The 24,996-nt window shown below is 45.0% G+C and overlaps 1 protein-coding gene across 1 annotated transcript in view; it reads left to right on the forward strand.

The window, feature by feature from the left end:
* The window catches only part of LOC121293078 (glioma pathogenesis-related protein 1-like), a 55,396-nt gene extending 31,562 nt beyond the window's left edge, over nt 1-23,834 (forward strand). Inside the window, exons 3-4 of the mRNA XM_041215673.1 lie at nt 19,486-19,601; nt 23,675-23,834. Coding sequence (XP_041071607.1) covers nt 19,486-19,601; nt 23,675-23,834 — 276 coding nt within the window. The remainder of the gene's footprint in view (nt 1-19,485; nt 19,602-23,674) is intronic.
* The last annotated feature ends 1,162 nt before the right edge of the window (nt 23,835-24,996 follow it).

Raw genomic sequence — 24,996 nt, forward strand, 5'->3', positions numbered from 1 at the left:
GCTGTACTGGAACAGCATAGCTCGGGGCGCGGCAAGCTCTGGAGCACAAGTCTTCAGTACAATTGCCTGAATATTGTTAGGGCCCATAGCCTTTGCAGTATCCAGTGCCTTCAGCCATTTTTAGATATCATGTGGAGTGAATCGAATTGGCTGAAGTCTGGCATCTGTGATGCTCGGGACCTCTGGAGGAGGCCGAGATGGATCGTCCACTTGGCACTTCTGGCTGAAGATTGCAGCAAATGCTTCAGCCTTACCTTTTGTATTGATATGCTGGGCTCCCCCATCATTGAGGATGGGGATATTTGTGGATCCTCCTTCTCCAGTGAGTTGTTTAATTGTCCACCACCATTCACGACTGGATATGGCAGGACCAGAGTTTATGTATGATCCGTTGGTTGTGGGATCGCTTAGCTCTATCACTTACTGCTTATGCTGTTTGGCACACAAGTAGTCCTGTGTTATAGTTTCACCAGGTTGATACCTCATTTTTAAATATGCCTGGTGCTGCTCCTGGCATGCCCTCCTGAACCCTTCATTGAACCAGGGTTGATCCCCTGGCTTGAAGGTAATGGTAGAGTGGGGGATATGCTGGGCCATGAGGTTACAGATTGTGTTCGAGTACAATTCTGCTGCTGCTGATGGTCCACTGCGCCTCATGGATGCCCAGCCTTGAGTTGCTAGATCTGTTTGGAATCTATCCCATTTTGCACTGTGGTAGTGCCACATAACATGATGGAGAGTATCCTTAATGTGAAGACATTTGTGCTGTGGTCACTCCTCTTGATGCTGTCATGGACAGATGCATCTGTGGCAGGCAGGTTGGTGAGGATGAGGTCAAGTATGTTCTTCCCTCTTGTTGGTTCCCTCATTACCCACTGCAGACCCAGTCTAGCAGCTATGTCAATTAGGACTCGGCCATGCGTGGTGCTACTGAGCCACTCTTGGTGATGGACATTGACGTCCCCCACCCAGGGTACATCCTGTGCCCTTGCCACCCTCAGTGCTTCCTCCAAGTGGCGTTGAACATGGAGGAGCACTGATTCATCAGCTGAAGGAGGGTGGTACATGGTAATCAGCAGGAGGTTTCCCTTCCCATTTTTGACCTGATGCCATGAAACTTCATGGGCTCCGGAGTCGACGCTGAGGACTCCCAGGGCAACGACATCCTGACTGTGTACCACTGTGCCGCCACCTCTGCTGGGCCTGTCTTGCCGGTGGGACAGGACATACCCAGGGATGGTGATGGTGTTGTCTGGGACATTATCTGTAAGATATGATTCCGTGAGGATGACTTTGACAGGCTGCAGCTTGACTAGCCTGAGACAGCTCTCCCAATTTTGGGACTAACCCCCAGGTTTTAGTAAGGAGGACTTTGCAGGGTTGACAGGGCTGAGTTTGCCATTGTCGTCCCTGGTGCCTAGGTTGATGCCGGGTGGTCCACCAGGCTTCATTCCTTGGCATTAACTTGGTTAACAAATATGTGTTATCCGTACAGCATTTAATTTCTTTATGTTCATTAACTGTTATCTAGGCACCTTCAAGATCATTGTGTACTAATCCTCATCAATAAATTCTGAGATTTTGTGAGGGTTTTGAAACTACATACATTGGTTCCTTGAATTTGAGGGGAAAAAATCTTGAAATTTTAATTTTTTTTCAATCCTAAACACCTGTTGTATTACATAAGAAATTTCAGATACAGAAGCAGCAGTTAAGTCCAACACTGTCCTCCTCATATCCTTCATTTTGAAAAATGTATCTAACTAGTTGATCTCCTGTGGCATTATACACTGAGAATTAATAACGTGCTGTTTTCAGGTGAAGCAGGGTTAGAAGGCATGCGATCTGAAATTAGCCCCTACTCTGCCCTTTATTAAATATAAATTGCATTTTTGTAATGGAAACAGCCTGCATAATTGCACTTTTTTTAAACCAGCAACAATGATACACTGTCTTTACAGGAGTGGGCATAATTACAATGTGACAAGTTTTATTTACATCAGTTTCATTATAAATGCGGGCATAAAAACTTACCATAAGTAAGATGACAGGAACTCTATGTAACTTAAAGTTTTAACATATTGATATATTGTCTCTGATCTGTTTACATTTTCAGTAGTTTTTACCGGTACATGTCCTAAAATTCATCTTAGTCTTTTGGGAGGATTGTGGGTGTTTGTTTCTGTTTCCCCTCTTTGATGCTTCCTTTTTTTCTCTTTTATGCTCTTTTTAGCTCATTTTGCTTCTCTGTGTTTCCTTTGAGAAATGTGGCATGGTGTGATAGAGAAAGAAGCCACCAACAGCTGCTGCCACATTTAGTGTGGATTGCGGAGAAAATGGACCCATGTTGATGCAAAGTTGACATAAAAGTGAAACAGAAATGTGACAATAGGGAATAGAGCTTTGCACTCAGATTTAAGACTTGCATGGTAATACTTAGGTATATGTGGTGGGTGATGAATTATGGCAACAGTCTTGGTTTACTACAATGTAACTGAGCAGAATTCTTTTGGTACTGCAGAGTCCTCCTGTCTTTTTCAAAATAGCCCTTTAATTCTTTGCATACTATCTTCCTTCTTTTCTGTATTTCTGAGATGGCTTCGCCTATGATCTGTCCCATGTCCTCTGGGACTTTACTAATTCCAGGTGCCTGTTCAGACACCATTACACTCACCTGTGGCACTTCAACTGTGTGAGCCAGGGAGAACCTGTTTGCAAGCTTTGGAACTTTGCTTGCGCCTATTTAAATTTTAAAAAAGATAACTGCTAAGCACATTTCTGATGCATTTCTGTCAGTGATTGCTGTTTTAATTTCAGCATTTCTTGCTCATTGTTCTCTCTCAGCCAGATAAATTCTGGTTGGCTTTGACTCCATCTGTTGGATTCTTGCAGAAGTTTCCTCAACCCTTTAAGTCTCTACAGAATTTCCTGGTGGCTTTGTCTCCACATGTTGGATTCTTGCAGAAGTTTCCATAATTCTGAATTTCTACAGAATTTTGCTTTTTAACCTTTCCAGTATCTACAGCCTCTGCAGACTTTTCTGGAACCTCTGGGGATAATACCTTACATTCCGATAGGTCATTACCCAGTAACAAATCTATACCATGCATGGGCAAGCTTCGAACCAACAACTGTTACTATTCCTGTAATGAGCTTACTCTGCAGGTATATCTTGAATAAGGAAACCTCCAAACATTCACTGGTAAGTCCCTTTACCAGCACTCTGACATCCACTCTGCTTTTGGGCAGTAAATCTCCATCTCCTGCCATAAGCAAAGTCTGTGTGTAACCAGTATCTCAGAGAATGCTTATCTCTTTGGCTTCTTAGAAAAGCTAGAGTTATTTCCCCTTAGTTTAAACAAAATACTTATACAACTATCTTGGTCTGTTCCTGTTACGTTGGAACATAAATGTACCACTTTCATGGCCACATCCACTGATTTCACCGCAAGGTCCCTCTAGTTTTACCCTTGTAAAGGCAGACTGTTGGTATTACATGACGGACTTGCCACATAGGAAGCAAGTTGGGTGAATCCCTTTACTCCTCTCCTGACTTTTTAAAGTTGGGGATTTTTTATCCCATTCTCCCCTCTTGACACTATTTCTCTTTTGCCTTCTGCTCTTTCACTGTTTTCCCATTTTCTATCGTTCTCCCACTTCCTGTCCTTCCCAAGACCTCCGGAGATTATTTGGGAAGGATTTTCTTTGCTTAAAATGTTTGTATGTAAGCTCAGTTGTCTGCTATGATAGCAGTATCCTGCACCCTTGTAACTCTTTGTTCCTCAATATGGGATCTGATGTTAACTAGAATACCTCTAGCTTTTCTAAGAAACCAAAGAGCTAAGCATTCTCTGAGATACTGGTTACACACACACTTTGCTTATGGCAGGAGATGGAGATTTACTGCCCGAAAGCAGAGTGGATGTCAGAGTGCTGGTAAAGGGACTTACCAGTGAATGTTTGGAGGTTTCTTTATTCAAGATATATCTCTGACAACATGGTTTGTGAACTTTTCCAACTAACTCATCCTGCAAAAGTAGGATCAAGACTCTTTTGGCCATTTTAACCTCTTAGCAATTTTGTCAAATAAAATAAAGTAGGATTTCACTTCCTCTGCATTAAATTTTGGTGCCAACCATTGAGTGTTTTAAAAAATCAAAGCTTTGTTCTGAATCCAAACCAGGACCAGAATTTCTAATGGTAGTCGCATTATCTAGGTTCACTTTTCCCTTTTCCAACGCAAGCTGCCTGATCTCTCTTCGCCAGTGCATTTTCATTTCTCTTTCTTCTTTTTCATTTCTCTTTCCCTTTTTCATTCTCTCTCATCTCTCTGCTCTTTTTCTTCTCTTTTGAACTCTAATTCCATATTTTGCATGGCAATTTCCTTATCCATTTGTGCTAGCTAATGCTATTTCTTCAGTTTCTGGTTCTATGGGTAGAATTTTCCCCCCATTTGGGGGGTGGTGGTGTGTGGGGTCAAACGCGGACCTGACCAGTGCCCCCAATCGGGTCCATGCTGCCATTTTACATGGGCGAGCCAATTAAGGCTGTGCGCTCCCTGTGCAGATGGAGGGGCGAGTTGCCTGAGTTCTTGCATGTGCACGAAAGAGCGCAGAAATTTCCCCTGAGGCACAGCAGTGCCTCAGGGAGATAAGTTTTAAGTTTTAAAAGGTTAATAAAGTGGAGAAATAATTTTTATGACATGTCCCCTCATGTGAAACTGCCACATAGCTGGGACACGTGCATTAATTTTAATAAAATTTGTGTGAAAATTTAAAATATTCATGAAAACTCATCCTGCCGTCCATGAAAAGTGCAAAAGCCACCTGGTCTCTTCACCAGCCCGCCCACCTTAAGGTTGGACGGGCAGCTCAGGTAATTGCTTAATTGCCTTTTTAAATGGCCTTAATAGGCTTTTGACAGTTTAGCAGGCGCGCAGCCGACTTCACTGCATACCCGCCAAACTGAAAATCTAAATGACGCGTGATGACGTCCGGACGCATACCCGACGTCACTGCGTCATTTTATGCCTCGGCGAGCGCACCCCACCCCCGCTCACCGAGCCAAAGATTCAGGCTATGTTTTCTTCCTCTGTCTCTGACTCAGTATCAAAATGATTAGCTAGCGTTTGGATGATTTTGCCTTTCTTACTTTAGGTCTTCCATTTACATCTCCCTGCTTGACTACAGCCCTTAGGTTCTCAATATTTAAAGTTTTTAATGCAATCCAATTTATTTCCCCCTGCTCTACAACTTTTTTAGTGTCAAATGTGGCCACCTTAAATACTTAACACAGTAAAATTATGAGAAAACCTGCTGATTTATTTTTCCTACAATTTCAGTGACCAAATAACTTCAGCTCCCACTTCCAATTTATTTGTTGTCCAATGGTTTAAATCCCAGATTTGAGCCCCAAATCTGTTACAGACTGGGGAGAGATGTGGGTTAATTTCCCCCTTTTCCCACCTCTTGACTGTGTATTTTGATGTATTTTATTGGAGTGTTTAACCCCTTGAGTGCTGTGACTTTAGAGAACTGACACAAAACAGGCTTGTAAATTTCAATCATAAAAAAAGGATAAACGTTGATTTCAGAATACCCAAAATGTAATTGCAACAAACACCCACTCCCCATCCACACAAGACACACGCAAACACAAGAAACGATGATTATGAAGAAAAAGGCATCATGCACCTGATACCTTTAAGAAGAGTTCAAAAGTCATTATTAGGCTATTTCATCAAGATAGACTTAGAAGTCTTGCAGCCTGAAAATTCCCCTTTGGTCCTCTGAAGGAAAAATGAAGGTTGGAGGTTTCTGGTAATTAATTCACAATGGTATTCCAAGCAAATAACAGGTTTCTGGCCTTTCCAACTGAAGCTGTGGTCAGCTGTTGTAAAAATTGTAATCCGCATGCGATAAGAAAAGCTCCACTTCTTTGCCTAAGGTGACTTTTTTGAGGCAGGGAAGAGATGTCTTCTCCCTGAGGTCCCCACCCCAGACTGCCTTCTCTGGGTTGTTATTAGAAGAGTAAGATATTTGCTATCTCAAGCCAGTTTCTGTCATTTGACCATGGAAATTTGAAATTTGCTGACACCAAATCTGAGGCAACAATTGTATCCGAGTATCTTCAAACATTTAGACAATAGTAACTGTTAATTCTACAAGTGATCAGTTGCATCCTGATGTTTCTTCAATGGCAGGTTCAAAAAGGTCATTTACATTTTAGTGATTCTCCGGAGTCCAGCCACTGACTACAGAATCCACAAAAGAAGTCAGCTGATCCCTCCGAATTCTATTTTGTCAGGGTAAATTGTACACACTCTGTGCTCCTTTTTATAAAGTAAAAATACCCATCGTCTTCATCTGTTCATGGGCATGTGATGCAAACACGACAACGGGTCATGAAGTTTTTGTGATTTGTTCCTATTAGTTTTCTAAGTTTTTGTAGACTAGATTTGGTATTTATAGATATAATGTGAGAATGGATGTTTTTAAAAAATATTTTGAGGAATATTGTGTTATTCCATGAAGAAGGCTGGGTGTCTGTGTGGGTGTGTGTGTGATTTAATTAAGCTGAGCAAAAGATTGATAGCAATCAGGTTGTCTGGGGCTTTGGAAATATTAAAAGGATAGAGATGTTAAGTTGAGGTACAAGTAAATAGGTTAGATCTAACATTTGCATTTTTAGATAAGCTGAGAGTTGGTTTGGATTTCAAAGGGGAGTTAGAAGCACATAGGAAAATGTTCGCATCTTGCACGTGTTCATAGGTAAACAAGTAGTGGAGATATGATATTTTATTGATCCAAAAGTAAAGACAAGATGGAAACATGAAAGATCTTATATTTGGAAGGGTTTGAGTTTCAAGGAGGTGAGAACAATGGAACGAAGATGAAAGGGAACAAAGGTATATTAAAGTTACTGTGAATACCTGTTAAGCTGGAGATGGCTGGAGCCGTTTGAGTTGTTGAGATAGCTGGAGTGCTGGGCTGAAAGAGGATGCAGTTTGAATTACCTATCTAGCCAAGCCAGAAATGTCCTGGGCTGCAGCAAGCAGTTTTATTCTGAAGTGGATTCCACAGCAGAGTGGAAGAGGGTAAAGGTCATGTGGTACAGCCTTATTGAAGCTACAGCGGTGTGATTTGTTAAATATTACTGGATTTTTTCCTCATAGCTAACATCTATAAGGGAGTGGTAAGAACTCAGTGCTCAGCAAAGGACTTAGTTTCATACCCTTACGCCCTCACCTCAATGAATTTCGGGCTCGGCATGATACTGAACTCTTCTTCCGCCGTCTTCGTCTCCGGGCTCACTTCTTTGGGCAGGAGTCCTCTCCCAGTTCAACAGATCCTTTTACCCATCTCCAATATTCTCCCTCCACCTGGACCCCTCCCTCTGGATTCTTACCTTCTCTCGATCTTTTCATTGAGAACTGTCGGCGCGACATTAGTCGTCTCAATTTCTCTGCTCCTCTCACCCATTCTAACCTGTCTCTCTCTGAACTTACTGCACTCCATTCTCTCAAGTCCAACCCTGACATTGTCATCAAACCCGCTGACAAGGGTGGTGCTGTTGTTGTCTGGCGCACTGACCTCTACCTCGCGGAGGCTGAGCGTCAACTCGCAGACACTTCCTCCTACCTCTCCCTGGACCATGACCCCACCACTGAACATCAAGCCATTGTTTCCAGGACTGTCACTGACCTCATCTCCTCTGGGGATCTCCCTCCCACAGCTTCCAACCTGATAGTCGCCCAACCTTGGATGCCCCGCTTCTATCTCCTACCCAAAATCCACAAACAGAACTGCCCTGGTAGACCGATCGTCTCAGCTTGCTCCTGCCCCACAGAACTCATTTCTCGTTATCTTGACTCCCTTCTCTCTCCCCTTGTCCAGTCCCTTCCCACCTACATCCGTGATTCCTCTGACACCTTATGTCACATCAACAATTTCCAGTTCCCTGGCCCCAACCGCTTACTCTTCACCATGGACGTCCAATCCCTCTACACCTCCATCCCCCACCAGGATGGTCTGAGGGCCCTTAGCTTCTTCCTCGAACAGAGGCCCGAACAATCCCCATCCACCACTACTCTCCTCCGTCTGGCTGAACTTGTTCTCACACTGAACAATTTCTCCTTCAACTCCTCTCACTTCCTCCAAATAAAAGGTGTGGCTATGGGTACCCGCATGGGCCCCAGCTATGCCTGTCTCTTTATGGGGTATGTGGAACATTCCTTGTTGCAGTCCTACTCCGGCCCCCTTCCACAACTCTTTCTCCGGTACATCGATGATTACTTCGGTGCCGCTTCATGCTCTCGTCAGGACTTGGAAAAATTTATTAGTTTTGCTTCCAATCTCCACCCCTCCATCATTTTCACGTGGTCCATCTCTGACACTTCCCTTCCCTTCCTTGACCTCTCTGTCTCAATCTCTGGTGATAGACTGTCCACCAATATCCATTACAAACCCACCGACTCCCACAGCTATCTCGACTACAGCTCCTCACACCCTGCTTCCTGTAAGGACTCCATCCCATTCTCTCAATTCCTTCGCCTCCGTCGCATCTGTTCCGATGATGCTACATTCAAAAACAGTTCCTCTGACATGTCCTCCTTCTTCCTTAACCGAGGTTTTCCACCCACGGTCGTTGACAGGGCCCTCAACCATGTCCGGCCCATCTCCCGCGCATCCGCCCTCACGCCTTCTCCTCCCTCCCAGAAACATGATAGGGTCCCCCTTGTCCTCACTTATCACCCCACCAGCCTCCGCATTCAAAGGATCATCCTCCGCCATTTCCGCCAACTCTAGCATGATGCCACCACCAAACACATCTTCCCTTCACCCCCCTTATCAGCATTCCGTAGGGATCGCTCCCTCCGGGACACCCTGGTCCACTCCTCCATCACCCCCTACTCCTCAACCCCCTCCTATGGCACCACCCCATGCCCACGCAAAAAATGCAATACCTGCCCCTTCACTTCCTCTCTCCTCACCGTCCAAGGACCCAAACACTCCTTTCAAGTGAAGCAGCATTTCACTTGCATTTCCCCCAACTTAGTCTACTGCATCCGTTGCTCCCAATGTGGTCTCCTCTACATTGGAGAGACCAAACGTAAACTGGGCGACCGCTTTGCAGAACACCTGCGGTCTGTCCGCAAGAATGACCCAAACCTCCCTGTCGCTTGCCATTTCAACACTCCACCCTGCTCTCTTGCCCACGTGTCTGTCCTTGGCTTGCTGCATTGTTCCAGTGAAGCCCAACCCAAACTGGAGGAACAACACCTCATCTTCCGACTAGGGACTTTACAGCCTTCTGGACTGAATATTGAATTCAACAACTTTAGGTCGTAAGCTCCCTCCCCCATCCCCACCCCCTTTCTGTTTCCCCCTTCCCTTTTTTTTTCCAATAAATTATAAAGATTTTCCTTTTCCCACCTATTTCCATTATATATAAAAAAAACCCACTAGAGCTATACCTTGAGTGCCCTACCATCCATTCTTAATTAGCACATTCGTTTAGATAATATCACCAACTTTAATTTTAACACCTATGTGTTCTATTGTACTATTGTCGTTGACATCTTTTGATGATCTGCTTCTATCACTGCTTGTTTGTCCCTACAACCACACCCCCCCCCCTCCACCTCTCTGTCTCTCTATCTCTCCGCCCCCCACACACAAACCTTAAACCGGCTTATATTTCAACTCTTTCTTGGACTCGAACTCAAGTTCTGTCGAAGGGTCATGAGGACTCGAAACGTCAACTCTTTTCTTCTCCGCCGATGCTGCCAGACCTGCTGAGTTTTTCCAGGTAATTCTGTTTTTGTTATCTATAAGGGAGTGTTGCCTGGAAGGTGTTTACTTGTGGGTTTGACCAAATGAAGAGTTTTGGGAGAATGTTTTGTAAGACTAGCCTTAATTGTGTAACTGTAATCTTGTGTACTTCAGTTTTTTATTTTTGTGAATAAAACTTTTACTTTTAATTTTTAAAATCCCAAAAGTGTTACTGGACCTCTTACTGCTGAGATCGGTATATCGTTTTCTTGGTTTCAGAATACAAAAAAATGGTTACGGCCTGTAAGCCAAGTTTCCCTCTGGGATTTGGTTTGTGTGGCAATTAACACTGGCTGGGGTCATAACAAATTAGCGGGATTATTAAAATTTCTTGATTGGGTTGGAGTTTGTCAATCCAAGCGATATGAGTAAGAGAAGATGCTGAACGGTTAGACTGCAGTATGGCTTTGGCAGTTGCTACAAATTTCTGGGAGTGAAAAATGTATCTATGAAGTATTTGAAATCTCTGACTAAAACTCAGTTGAAGGAATTAGCATAGAAAGTGCAGGTAGCGAGAAAAGCAGAATTTCATAAAGCTGATATGTTTAAAGTACTTACCCAGCATTTAAAGTTGGAGGAAGGGGTTTCTGAAACCAGTGTGTCACAGCTGAGGTAGTAAGACGTAAGTTCCAAATGAAGCAAATTGATACTGAAAGAGATAGAGAAAGACAAAAGCTGGGGAGGCGATGGCGTAGTTGTATTGTAATAGTAATCCAAAGGTCCAGGGTAATGTTCTTGGGACCCGGATTCAAATCCCACCAGAGCATATGGTAGAATTTGAATTCAATAAAAATCTGGAATTAAAAGTCTAATGATGACCATGAAACTAATGTCGATTGTTGCAAAAACCCATCTGGTTTACTAATGTCCTTTAGGGAAGGTAATTTGCTGTCCTTACCTGGTCTGGCCTATGTGTGACTCCAGACCCACAGCATTGTGCTTGACTCTTAACTGCCCTCTGAACAAGGGCAATTAGGGATGGGCTAACCTAGCCAGTAATGCCCACATCCAATGAGTAAAAAAAAATTGGAAGAGAAAAAGAAAATAAAAAAACTAGAGTTAAAAAGAGAAGAAAAGAAAATGATAGATTAATAGAATTGAAATAAAAAAAACTTCAATGGGAAAGAGAGGAGCAGGGAAAGGAAATTAAAAGATTGCAAGAGAGAAATTTGAAGGTTTGAACTTGAACTTTGGGGAGTGAAGTTAGCAATTGAGGAAAGAGATAGGGAGCTTCAGAGAGAGGAAGAAACCAGACAGTATGAAGTGTCTAAAGTGAAACTTAGAAGGAAGGAAGAAAGGAGAGAGAGTGATTCAGATGGTGATTTTGATTACTTGGAGGGATTTGATTTAACTAAAAATCCACAGAGTGCCTAAATTTACAGATGGAGCTGAAAGATATTTCACCTAATTTGAAAAGATAGCTATGAAATTGTATTTCAAGACAAGACATGCTTGGATTATCATGCTACAAAGTGTTTTTCAGGTCCAGCAATGAATGTGTATGCATGCTTATCAGAGGAGCAGTCTGTTTACAAAACAGTAAAGAAGGCAATATGCTTATAAGCTTGTCCCTGAAGCTTACCAGCTGAAGTTTAGGACTTCAAGGAAAAGACTTAATCAGATTTATGTAGAGCTTGCAAGAAGAAAAGAAATTATCTGGGATCAATAGTTCACGTCATTGAAGTAAAATAATACTTTTGAAAATATAAGAGAGGTTATGATTATGGAAGAATTTAGAAATAGCATTCCAGTAAACATTAAGACATATTTAGATGAGAGACAAGGCAAATGGATCAGGGAAGCTGCTGTCTTAATCAATGTGCATGATATTTCACACACACAGTTGAGTGTAGGAAACGGTAGGAAATCAGCAGGGAAGCTGGAGATTTAGGAAACCTACTGACGGTAAAAATGTTAGTAGTAAAGATCAAAATTAAGGACGCCAGTCTACTAAAGATGAAAGGTGGAAAGTAGAGTTGAAGGGAGGAAACTGATATGTTGCCATTGTAATAAGTCGGGGCACACGCAATCAAGTTGATGGAGGTTAAATGAGAAACGAATTACGATAATTGGAACGCAGAAAAGTTCTGGAAGTAAGAGTACTGTGGGCTTTGAGATCCAGAGGCAATAAAACCCAGTGGTTTTTGTACAAGTGGAGCAGGAAGAATCAGTGGTAGCTAGAGAAGTAGTAATATGTTCACAACTTACCCAAGAGAGTTCTGAAGGGCAGATTGCAGAGATGTTTAAAAATTTTATATGGAAAGGGAAAATATATCCATGTGTAAAGGGAAGAGCAGGAAAGAATTTCAGAATTTTAAGTGATATTGAGGCTATCCAATCCTTAATGTTATGCGATAGTGCTATCTGTTGTCCAGAAGGGTTATTGAAGGACAAAATATTAATTAAAGGAATCGATGGAGTCAAACCTTTTTCATTGTGTAAAGTAAATTTAAAAAGTGTTTTGAAAACAGGAGAGGTGATTGTTGGGGTAGTGGAGAAATTGCCCATTGCAGGGGTTCAATTTATTTTAGGGAATGATATAGCTGGGTCATAGATACTGACTATACCTACTGTAGTAGAGCAGCCTGTTGAGGCACAAGCAGCAGAAGTGTTACAGAAAGAGTATCCTGGATTGTTTCCAGATTGTGTGGTAATGAGACTACAGACACTCAAGTTTAAACAGGAAGCGGAGGAATCTAAAAGACAGGGGGAGGATACTGAAATTCAGTTGGCTTGATCAATCTTTGAAAAGATTAATCAGGAGGAGAAGATTAAAGAGGATGAGGTTGAGGTGTTTAGTTGAGTGCAGTTAGTGGAATTACAGCAGAAGGATTCAGATTTGAAGAGATTATGTCAGACAGCTTACTCTGAAACAGAAGCAGAACGCATTCCAGAGTGTTATTACATTAAGAATAATGTACTAATGAGGAAATGGAGACCGCCTCATGTTCCGGCGGATGAGAAGTAGGTGGTAGTGCACAAAGTGGTGATGCCATTTGGGTACTGGAATGAAATTTTGAGAGTGGCTCATGAAATTCCAATGGCTGGAAATAGGAAAACTCAAACTAAGACACAAAAAATATTTCCATTGGCCTGGACTACATAAAGGGTAGAATTTTTCGCTGAGCGGGTGGGCGTGCGCCTGACAAGCTTGAGCATAAAATAGCGTGTGACATCGGCGTGCACTCACGCAATATTTCGGTTAGCAGGCGGGTGCCAGAGTCACACCCGCCATTAATTAAGAGGCCAGTTAAGGCCATTAAAAAGGCAATTGATGCCGATTTTGCGCGAGGCAAAACGAGCTGGCAACCAGCCGGCAGTTTCAAAACCCTCATCCATGGGCGGGATAAAAAGAATCAGCAGCATTGCCAGTGTGAGTAGTGAGGAGTTTGGTAGATAATTTGCTGCTGGTGACTTATTGGTATTTGGCAGCTTCATCTCTATTTGAGGTTTCATTATTAGCATTTCCAGGCTTCATTTCAGGACACCTTGGTGTCTCCAAGGACCCCAGAGAATTCAGATCATGTGGACCCTTCCAGGTATCAAACAGCCTTCTGTTACCCGGTAATGAGGCTTGTGGTCTTCGCTGGTGGCACCTCCTCTGAGGTGGAAGAGAAGGGCAGAAGGGAGAGGAGGCTTGGTGTCCCAATGTAGCTTTCAGGGGAGTGACATTTGGGAGGAGAGGTGCAGGCACAGGGCTAGCTGGCAGTCTGAGGCGCTAGGGGCTGTAGAAGATGCTACTTTCCTGCTGCCAAGGTCTATAAGTGGCGATGCAGCTATCTCAATATGCCTGAGGTGCAATGCAGGAGGAGGCTTCACCTCTCAAGGGAGACAGTGGCCTCCATCTGTCAGATGATTGGGTCCGAGATCACCTCCAGCTGTGTGGGTGGACACCCAATCTCATGACTCTGAAGGTCACAGTGGCCCTCAACATCTATGCATCCGGCTCTTTCCAGGGGTCAGTGGGGGATCTGTGTGGAGTCTTCCAATCAGTTGTCCGTAGTTGCGTCAAGCAGGTGACAGAAGCTCTGTTCAGGCGGCTATTGACTTTCATTAATTCTTGCACGGACGAGGCCAGCCAGGTAGAGTGAGCCAGAGGCTTTGCAGCGATTGCTGAGTACCCCCGCATCCAGGATTGACTGCGCACATGTAGCCATAAAGGCCCTAGCGGGTCAGCTGGATGCCTTCATCAACAGGAAGGGATTCCACTCCATGAACATGCAGATAGTGTGTGACCACAGGATGCATATTATGCAAGTCTGTGCAAGGTACCATGGCAGCTCTCATGACGCCTACATCCTGAGACGCTTCTCAGGTGCCGAGGCTCTTCAGTGCTCCAACCTGACTGGATGGATGGTTGTTGAGTGACAAGGGCTATCCCTTGAAAAGGTGTCTTATGGTGCCTCTGCTACCCAAGAGCAGAGGCAGAGCAGCGCTATAACAGGAGCCATGCCTCCATGAGGGCACTGATGGAGAGGACCATAGGTCTTTTGAAGATCGGCTTCCGATGCCTGGCCAATCAGGGGGAGCACTACAATACCCCCCAGAGCGGGCGTCACTGATAGTAGTCGTATGCTGTGCTCTCCACAACCTGACACTGGCAAGCAGGGACCCAGAGGGAGGAAGAGAATCTTGACCCAGTTTCACAGGCCCCAGATGATGAACTCAGTAGTGAGTCCGCAGGCCCCAGATGATGAACCCAGTAGTGAGTCAGAAGAAGAGCACAGTGAGGAGCACACTGAGGATGTGGAGGCAGAGGTCTGTAACCTCCTGGGAGACAGGGATGCCTTGATCCAATGCTCCTTCAATAGGCTGCTAATTAAGCGCTACCACCTCAAGCCAGGGCTGCTGGCCTCCATCCCAGGTGTCTACAATGACCCTTTCCTTTGACCCCAAAATCCACTCAGTGCCTGTGCAATAAAGTTTCAAGCCACCCAGGTCCAACATTACATACTGGCATACCCTGTACCACTAAATAAAAAAGGTGAGGCATACTCAGGCCATTATGACAAAAGAAAATTTACCTCATGTTGAAAGTCAAAACAAATCAACAGAACCTTCTCTGGTCTTCAACCCCAGACCAGTAAACATAAACAAAACTTACACAACAGAAGATCACCTGTGACCAGTCCCTCTTGTGCTCATGGTGCCTTAAACTTTTTTTTGCAAGTGCTATGTCTTGGTACTTCCCCCTCGTTGGCACCGGCATTGAAGACAGCCTGCTGGCTCTGTTGTCCTGTTGGCCTTGATGACCTTGGCAATTGTCCTTTGGCCAGTGGAGCCTGTGCTGGCCCCACCTGGGAGGGAGCAGCCAGTTCCACGTGTGGCATCTCCCCAGTCACTGCAACCTCATCAGATGCCATGGCAGAGGGGTGGAGCAGCTGCTGCCATCATCTAGAATGCCCTGAGAGGAGCCCGCAGAGATGACAGACAGCTCGTGCACCAATTGAGGTCACTCTGGACCTCCCTGCTCACCATTGATGGATGGGCCCCTAGCTGGGGTACTGGGTGCCTTATCCATCTCCCACACGAACACTGACCACCTGAGGTCATTGCCTGTATGAGGGCTTGCAGGTCTGAACGCAACCCCAGGAACCCATGATTCTGTTCTGGAGCTGCCTGTCCATGAGAGTTGCCACTGTCTCAATGGAGGAGGCAGTGCGCTCGGCCATGAGGGTCAATGTAGTGCTGAGGCTCTGCACAGACTCCTCCATAATGGAGACCGTGGCACACATACCCTCATGGATCTCCACCAGTTTCTTCTGCACATCTCACTGGAGCATCTGCCGCCTAACAGATGACTGCAGAGGCTCATCTTCTGCCTTTGACTCAGCATTATCCTGGTCACCAGCAGTCCTCTGACTGCCAGCGCCCTGGGCACTCTCTGCCTCCGCCTACACCTCAAGTGAATGTGAAATGCGCTCACCACTGTGCACCGACATTCTAGCTGAAGTTCTAATGCCCATCAATGTGCTGGTATCTGCATTGGTGCCTGGTTCAGAGAGCGTGTGTGACGCAGGTGCATCTGGAGCTTGGTGGTCCTCTGGCATCAGAGGTGGGTCTTCAGAGTCCTGTGATTGGGTGCGTGGTGACAAACCTAAGGGAGAACAACAACATGTTATTAGTTTAAGTCATCATATTGTCACTGTGCATACCAGGCACCCTGGTGAGACCATGGAGGTCTGCATCATGGTGCCATCGTCTTTCAGTGATCAATGGGGAATCTTATTTTGAGGCTCCCATCAGTGATGAGACTACACAAGAATGTTTGCACAGTCCAAATCTCTCACCTCTATGCACTGCACCCTTACTTTCGACTGACACCCCAGCCTCTCCGTGGCCGGTTGACCGAGGTGTGTGGCGCCATTCCAGCTCCAAGGCGTCCTGCTCATATCTGGTTAGGATTAGGTGATTTGCAGGGCCTCTGCTGGTCTGCGACCTTTCAGTGTTGTTATGGACTGTCTTCTCCTGAAAGGACAGAGAAGCATTGATTAGTCCACTCTCTACCTGCAGCGCCACTGCAGCCTGGCCAACCCCACCTGATGAGCACCTTGGAGGGCACATCCGAGTCATGATCCTCAAGCCGCAGCGCACTCAGTCCAAGCAGCCAGGGTTGACCCCATTGGCCGGTTCCAGTGTCACTGACGGTTGGCACTCAGACTCTAACATCCCTGAGCTCCACAAGGGAATGGCCAGCCCTTAATACTTCAATACTGATCCATGCCAACACGGTACTCACCCCTCCTGAGTGCAGCAGGCCGTTAAAATTCTTGCGGCACTGGACCCAGGTGCGCTGCGCAATTTCATGACTGCTGAGCAGTGCTGCCACCTCCTCCCAAGCTCTTTTTGTAAGGTGTGGTGGCCTCCTCCTTCCATCCCTGGGGACAAGGGTGTAATTTCTTGGCAGCCACCTCCTCCAGGAGGACCACAGCACTCATCAGAAAACCAGGGGGCCGAGGACCCACCCGACCTGCCCCCCTGCCTGACATCAGCAGCCACATTTGAATCCATAATTTATAATCTCCTGTTGACAACACCAAAGATGTCTTTGTTGCTGGCAGCCTTCCAGTGCCTGACTGTGCCAGTTTTAAACCGGCCGTCAGGTCGCCATTAGACCTGGCAGCCGACAGGCCCCCTCCCCCGCCCACCCCTTCCTGACATTTGGGAGCTGCCGTTCACGCTCGGCGGGCCTTAATTGGCCCGCCAACGTGAAATTGCAATCGGGGGCTGATTGCAGGTGGTGGCACCTTTCCCAGCTGTTCCCAGGCCCACCAATCATGCACACCCACCGAACTCAAAATTCAAAAGATGTAGTCAAATTCTGTCAAACATGTCACACATGTCAGGTGTTAGGAAAGCCTCAGGCAGTAATTATCCTGCACCTTTTATTCCAGTTCCAGCATTTAAGGAACCTTTTAACATGTCACAGTTGTTTAAGGAAGTAATGAACAGCTTAGGAATAAAGCAACTTAGGTCGTTATCCTATCATCCTGAATCACAAGGTGCCTTAGAAAGGTGGCATCAGACTTTAAAGACTATGATTAGAGCATATAGTCAAGACTATCCAAATGATTGGGATTGAGGGATTCCATTCTTGTTTGCTATTAGGGATGCCCCTAATGAGCCAACAGGGTTCAGTCCTTTCGCATTGATTTATGGTCATGAAGTAAGGGAACTGTTCAAACTGATTCAGGAGAAATTAGTGAATCAGAGTTCTGAAATAAGTCTCCTGGATTATGTGATGAAATTCAGAGAGAGATTAAGTAAGACGTGAATTTGTTAGAAAATATTTTAAGTTTTCTCAACAAGTGATGAAGGTAAAGGCAGACAAAAGAGTAAAGGCTTGTCATTTTGTGGCTGGGAAAAAAAGTACTAGTATTGTTGCCAGTGTCAAGCAAACTGTTGAAGGCAAGGTTTAATGGACCTTACCAGATTGGAAGGAGACTGAGTGAAGTAAACTATGTAGTAACTATGCCAGATAGAAGGAAGAGGCAGTGAGAGTGTCACGTAAATATGCTCAAAAAATACTTTGAGATAGAGGATAGACAGGAGCAGGTACTGGTAGTTGTAAGCAAAGAAACGGAGGTAGGAATTAAGCATTCTGAAGTTGATCTTCCTCTGATTAAATTGAACAATGTGTAAGTGTTTAAGAGTTCAGATATAATGTTGGCTTATCTTCCAGAAAAGTATTGGAGTGATTTAAAAGAGCAATTGCAGTCACACAGCCATTTGTGGAAATAAACTGGGGAAAACAGATTTAGTGGTGCATGATGTTGATGTGGGAAATTTAGAGTTAATAAGGCAGCACCCATGTAGATTAAATCCATTAAGGTTAACTCAAGCGCGAAAAGAAATTGAATTTATGCTTCAAAATGACATTATAGAGCCCAGTAACAGTAATTGGAGTTCACCTATTGTAATGGTGCCAAAACCGGATGGATCACAAAGACTATGGATTGATTACCAAAAAACGAATGCAGTAATGAAAGCAGATTCATATCCCATTCCACAATTGGAGGATTGTATCGAAAAAGTGGGACAGTCAATGTTTATCACAAAAATTGACTTTTTGCGAGGATATTAGCAAGTACCCTTATCGGAAAGGCCAAAAGAGATATCAGCTTTCGTGATGTCAGATGGTCTATATCAATGCAAAGTAATGCCTTTTGGCATGGAAAATGCACCAACAACATTTCAGAGACTAACAAAAAATGGACTGAAAGACTGAACAATTGTGCTGTTTATATTGACGACTTAATAGTTTTCAGACAAACATGGAAAGAACATTTACAAAGTGGACTGCAAGAAGTCAATTTGATTGTGAATTTGGCTAAAAGTGAATTTGCGAAAGCACAAATTGCATACTTAGGCCACAGTGTTAAGCATGGTCAGGTGGCCCCACGAGATGCAAAAGTAAAAGCTATTGTGGAATTCCCAGTGCCTACAATGAATGAAATCCCCAGCGATGAAAGGGAACAAAGGTATATCAGAGTTACTGTGGATAGCTGTTAAGCTGGAGATGGCTGGGGATAGCTGGAGCTGTTTGAACTGTTGAGATAGGTGGAGCGCTGTGCTGAAAGAGGATGCAGTTTGAATCACCTCTCCAGTCAAGCCAGAAATGTCTTGGGCTGTAGCAAGCAGTTTTATTCTGAAGCGGATTCCACCGCAGAGTGGAAGAGGGTAAAGCTCATGTGGTACCACTTTATTGAAGCTACAGCAGTGTGATCTGTGTAATATTACTGGATTTTTTCTCATGGTTAACATCCATAAGGGAGTGTTGCCTGGAAGGTGTTTACTTGTGGGTTTGACCAAGTAGAGAGTTTTGGGGGGATGTTTTATAAGACTAACTTTAATCGTATAACTGTAATCATGTGTGCTTAAGTTTTCTTTTACTCTTGTCAATAAAACGTTTACTTTTAATTTTTAAAATCCCAAAAGTGTTACTGGACCTCTTACTGCTGAGATCGGTACGTTATCTTCTCAGTTTCAGAATATATAAAAAAAGTTTACGGCATAAGCCAAGTTTCCCTCTGGGATTTGGTTTGCGCAGCAATTAACATTGACTGTGTTCATAACATATAGTAGATCATAACTTTATTTATAAAGCATCAAAAACTATATCTAATGTTAAATATTCTTTATTCTTTTCCAGTTAGCCTGGGCAAAAAGTTATAAAGTTGGCTGTGCAGTTTCTGATTGTCCCAGAGGAATTAAATCTTCAGGATTAAAAGGACCAGGTGTAATTTTTGTCTGTAATTATGCACCATCGTAAGTCTTCTAATTGTTTTGTCTTGAAATTGTACTTCTATTTTGATGAAGTGAGAGTGACTGCCCTTAAAATCAACCACACAGTAATCATGCATAAAGCCTCCCCACAGTCTTTCAGCTTGTTGGGACTGCACACACCTGGGTCCATTCTTGTCTATAATTGTTGCCAGAGAATCACCTGTAATGGCTTCTTGCTCCTGCACAATCCCCCAATGATCTCTCCAAGATCTCTTTTATTTTTCATTTATATACTGCCCCAACATCCTCCGAAAACATATAAGTTCCCTTATGTGTGCCGAGGGCACACACCTTTACCTTACCAGCACCTCTTGACTGCTCCAGTGTCTCTAAGTTGTTAACTGTTTGCCCACCTTCCAGTAATGGCTGAGCAAGAATTTCCCCCAACTAGAAATGGGGTGTTCTGAAGCCATTGTCTTCAGTCCTTACTAGGAACTCTGTTCTCTAGCCACTAAACCCATCTCTTTTTCTTTCTCTTAAACTGAACCAGACTATTCACAAACATGGTGTCATATTTGACTCCATGATGAGATTTTGGTCACATGTATGATGAAATCTAAAACTTTACACTTCTCTGTGTTAAATTTGATCTACCATGTGTGTATCTGCTTCACCAGTTGTTGATGTCCTCCTGAAGTCCTCACTGGATAGCAAAGTACTCGTTTGTTACCGCAGCATTGTCCTCTGACTGCACAACAATGTCTCATTTTGGTCCCTAATTGACCCCACCCTTCCTTAAACTACTGTTTTACTATTTATTTATGAAAGACTTTAGGATTCCATCTTACATTCACCGGCATTCTGTTCTCACACTTTGCCTTAGAGCAGAAAGGCAGAATAGGATGTGTGGTCCAAATAAGCGTCCTTTGTACAAATGCATGGAGTATAAGGACCAAAGTAAATAAATTGCAGGGACAATTGGAGGGTATGACATGATAGCAATTACTGAGATTTGAGGTGGAATTTTATGGGAGTGGGCTGTCAGGGTCAGTGATGGGGGGAATGTTGGAGGAGGCGTACAATTGGGTGCCAAGCAGTGCTGCTGTATGCATCACCCTTAGGCCAACTGAGGCCCTTAAGTGACCACAAGGGGGTGGGGTCCCTCCCATTTAGGCACCCTGTGCCTAATGGGGGCCCCCACTCCCCATGTATTCCCACCCCCACCCTCCCAAACTCACTTCTCCATTCCCTTTCCAGGGACTGCCAGATTTGCCCCAGCGGGACACCCCACACTCATCTTTGAATCCAGTCTCCATGGTTCCTCAGCGTTTCCCTGCTCCTGGTGACACTGCTGGGAGACCATCTGATCAGCTTCCAAGATGAGGGCGAAAGGCCTGCCCAGAGCAAATAAAAAGCCCAATGGCCATAAAATTGGCTTGGAGCGACCCAGCCAAGAGAAAGCGGATTTGCCATTCACTTTTAAGATGGGGAGGGGGCAAAGGCACCCCCTTCCGGTAAAATCCAGCCCTTGACTGCCAGACGGTCAGGACTGAGAACTAAATATAAGGTCTACAGGAAAGATAAGGAAAATGGTAGAGGGGGAAGAGTAGCCTAGTGATTAAGGACTCAATCATTTCAATGATAAGAGAGGATATAATGAGAGATAAGATAGCAATAGAAACTTTATGGATAGAGTTAGGAAATAGAAAAGGGGTTAAGACTAGTGGCAGTTGTGTTTCAGCCCTTTGGTAGTAGCATGCATCTAGTGAAGACAGTGTTTCTTTAATTTTCATATAGGTTGGTTAGGCAGACTAACACATGTTAGAAACGTAGTGAATCTAAGCTTGTTTTCTGCCACAATGTGTTCTAGAGCCAACAAGGAAGCAAGCCATAGTAGCTTTAGTAATGAATAAATTATCCAGATTTAGTTAACAGTCCAACAGAGAGCATGGATCCAATAACGATCATAATATGATCAAATACGGAGTAGAGTTGGAAAGGGAAAAATCTGAAACAGTTTCTAAGGGTGGGATTTTCCAGTCTCATCAGCATAATGGCGGTCAGGTCCGGAAAATGTGGAGGAAGACGAAAAGTCTGTTTACCGCTGGCATAAAAACAGGACACAATTATCTGCTTCTGACTTTAATGGCAGCTTGAGTATCCCACCACACGATGTTGGGAATGGCATTTACATGGATTTAAATATCATGAATGCTCATTGTAAAGCTAGCTTGCCAGAATCACACCCTGCTCCTGATCAGAAGCCCACGCCGGTATCTAATTAGACCAGTGTGATTCATGATCAGATATAATTGACGTACACCTCCTGACCTGCGCTTCACTCATGACTTCAAGGTACGTTTGCCTACTCTTCATTGCACTGTGCTCGCAGCTGCTCTGATCCCGTGTTAGGCTGCGCAGGCAAGACCAGGGGTAACACAAGGGGGGTTCAGATCCAAGGCTCTCCATTCCAAAACCAGCAGTAAGATGGGGGGAGGGTAGAAGGGGCTGGAGGACAAAGGCTTGATTGGTGGGGCGGGCATGTCACTCAAGACCGAGGCAAAGGAGGGACTGGAAGGCAAAGGCTTGATTCTGTTGTGGGGGGCTATCAGAGCAAGACAGAGGCAAGGGAAGGGGCAGGAGGACAAAGACTTGAGTTAGAGGAAGACTGGGGAAGAGTGCACACAGGCACATGACTGGGGAGGTGGGTGCGCACAGACACATTACTGGGGAGGGGTGGGGCAAAATGTACTTGGGGCTAGAATAGAAAGACAGTCCTGTGCAGAAGCACAAAAGCTATTCAGGGCAAGAATGGAAAGAAGTTCTATGCCAAAGCACACAATTTAGATGGCTGAGCATGGAAAGCTTCTCCTTTTCCCAGTCCAGGAAGGGATAGGGCATGTCAGTCCTGGGTCAGCCATGTCCAGCATGGTGTGTGCAGGGCATGGCGACCCCCTCACACGCATCGGTCCTGAGGATTTCTGGCTTCATATTGGGCCGCAGATGGCATAGTCACAGTCATGGGAGGCATCTACAGCCTATAGATGGGAAAGGGATTATGTAGGGGCGGGCACTCGATGGTCTCATGGTGGGGAAGATGGTTTCTGTGTGTTACAATGCAGTAGGCCTCAAGATGGGGAGGGATCAGGTCAACAAGGGGTATAGGGACATTAACATCCAAGGGTTCGGGGGGTAGGACAAGGATATCCACTACTGTGACAATGGGATCAAGGATTAGAGTGGGAAGAAGGAGAGTGCTTGGAGGGAGGGAAACCTGAGAACTATGTTCCTCCAGGACAATGGGAGGGATTTCCACGGTCACAGGAGGAAGGCCAATACTGGCCAGCACCACCATTTTCCAACTTAAATCTATGGTGCAGCTGAAAAAGAAAGCATGAGAAAAATCTGCAGGGTAGGGCTCTAAGGTCTTGTGGGAGGAGTTGACCACCGCACTTGTGGGCCAGTTGAAGAGACACCCTCCCAAATTCCTCATTTCCAAATGAAGAGGAAGGCACAGCTGAGACATGGTAGGAGCATTCCAAACTCAATGAGGGAATCTGAAACCTTAACTGTTATAGCGCTTTAATGCAAGAGTAATTTCTCTTTGTCCCCCCTGTGTCCCACTCTTAGGAAATCTCGATTTTAAGAAAGCACCAATAAACAAGGGAGCAACAGGACAAAATGCAGATGCCTATCAGCCATAACACCTCTAACCCTTACAGCTGGCAAACCACCCCCCCCCCCCCCCCCCCCCCCCCCCCGCGCCGCTGCTAAAATACTCTCATTCCTTCACTGGTCATTTGGGCTACTGTTGTAAACCAAAGGATGCAGTCTCAGAGTGTCCTGCCTGAGGCTTCCAGCGCCTGACAGAACTGTTGCAGATCTAAGTGCCTGTCCAAAGCACTGTCATTGCGTAGTATCTGTTTGGGTTGGGGGTGGTGGTAGTGATTCAGGTGTTCCTGAAGCCTGTAATAGTGCTGCCAAGTGTCTAAGTGGGGATGTAGTGACTGGAATTGAGGTAACCCTTGGGCCCAACAGTTACTCCCTAGTCAGCAACAGGAAGGTGACTGTTGGAGGCTAATGCTCACTCTTGTCTCTGTCCATTGTTCCTGCAGAGCTGTTTATGAAGGAAAGATGGATGAACCAGCTAATGTGGCATTCATCCTGGCATACAGGCAACAGCAAAGCTTGAGAAGAAGGTCACATTGGCACCGGGCTGGGCAAAGGAAAGAGGCTCACCCTGAAGAGCAAAGGCCTTCAGATCTCAGAAGCTGATGCTCACAGAGTCATTGAGCGTAGATGCCTGGCCTGACCAGAGTGTACAGAAGACTCTTCTTATACCTCTAGATGAGCAAGAGACAATGCTGTCGACTCCTCCACATGTCTAGGGATCTGGTGGCTCACATCTGTCACGTTCTCCAGGAGGAGTTGAAGTCACAGGGACGGGGGGGCCATCCATTGCCAGTGGTTCTCAAAGTCACCGCCGCTCTGAACTTATTTGTGTGTGGCTCCTTCCTGTGCCTGTGTGGGATCTTTCAAGCTTCTACACACGTGCAAACAGGAGGTGACGGACACCCTATTTACCAAGACCTAGAGCGATGGATGACTGTGTCCTGAGTATGTATGTGACGATGAGGACTGAGTATGATGAGCAGGCATCCACACTTGTCTTATCTGATCAGCTGGCTGAGCCCAAAACCACGTCACACTATCACAATCAAGCTCACACATGATGGCGATGTGCACTAATTGGAGATGGACTTTCTTGACATACTGCCACAAATGCATTGAGGATTGCAGTATTGCTCCTGCCTCTTGTAGGCTGTCGTAGCCAGTGGAATGTTGGCAAAATGCTAGAATCAGCTGCACCATCTGAGCTGTGCTCACAAAACGCCCTGTTGTAGATATTTTGACATTTCAGAAAAGCCACATGCTCCCGAGGCTGCCCAACTTTCCTAAGATGAAGACATAGTGACACAAGAGTGTAACTACTCATTTAGAGATTAACGTGGATCGTTGAGATGAGGAGGAGACCAAAAAGGTGGTAAGGTGGACCTATCATGGCACAGGTCAAAGAGGATCATCATAACTAATCATCATCATCCTCCTGGAACTTGGTGGCTATTAGCATTGCATACGCACACCTGCCTCGTCTGGCCAGTACAATGACCTCTTCCCTTGCTTCCTCACCCTCATCGCCCTTTTGACATCCTCATCATCGAGGGATGCATACAGCTCCTCCATCTCGGCATCTGATAAGATATCCTGCCTTTGCACAGCCAGGTTGTGTAGGGCACAGCAAGCCACAATGATGCATGAGACCCTCTGGGGAGTGTACTGGAGAGCATTACCTGACCTATCCAGACATTGGAATTGCATCTTTAAGATGCCAATGATCTGTTCTATCAATGAGCATGTTGAGGCATGAGCAGCATTA

The sequence above is a fragment of the Carcharodon carcharias genome, chromosome 21 (assembly GCF_017639515.1).
Source record: "Carcharodon carcharias isolate sCarCar2 chromosome 21, sCarCar2.pri, whole genome shotgun sequence".
In the NCBI taxonomy this organism is placed as follows: Eukaryota; Metazoa; Chordata; class Chondrichthyes; order Lamniformes; family Lamnidae; genus Carcharodon; species Carcharodon carcharias.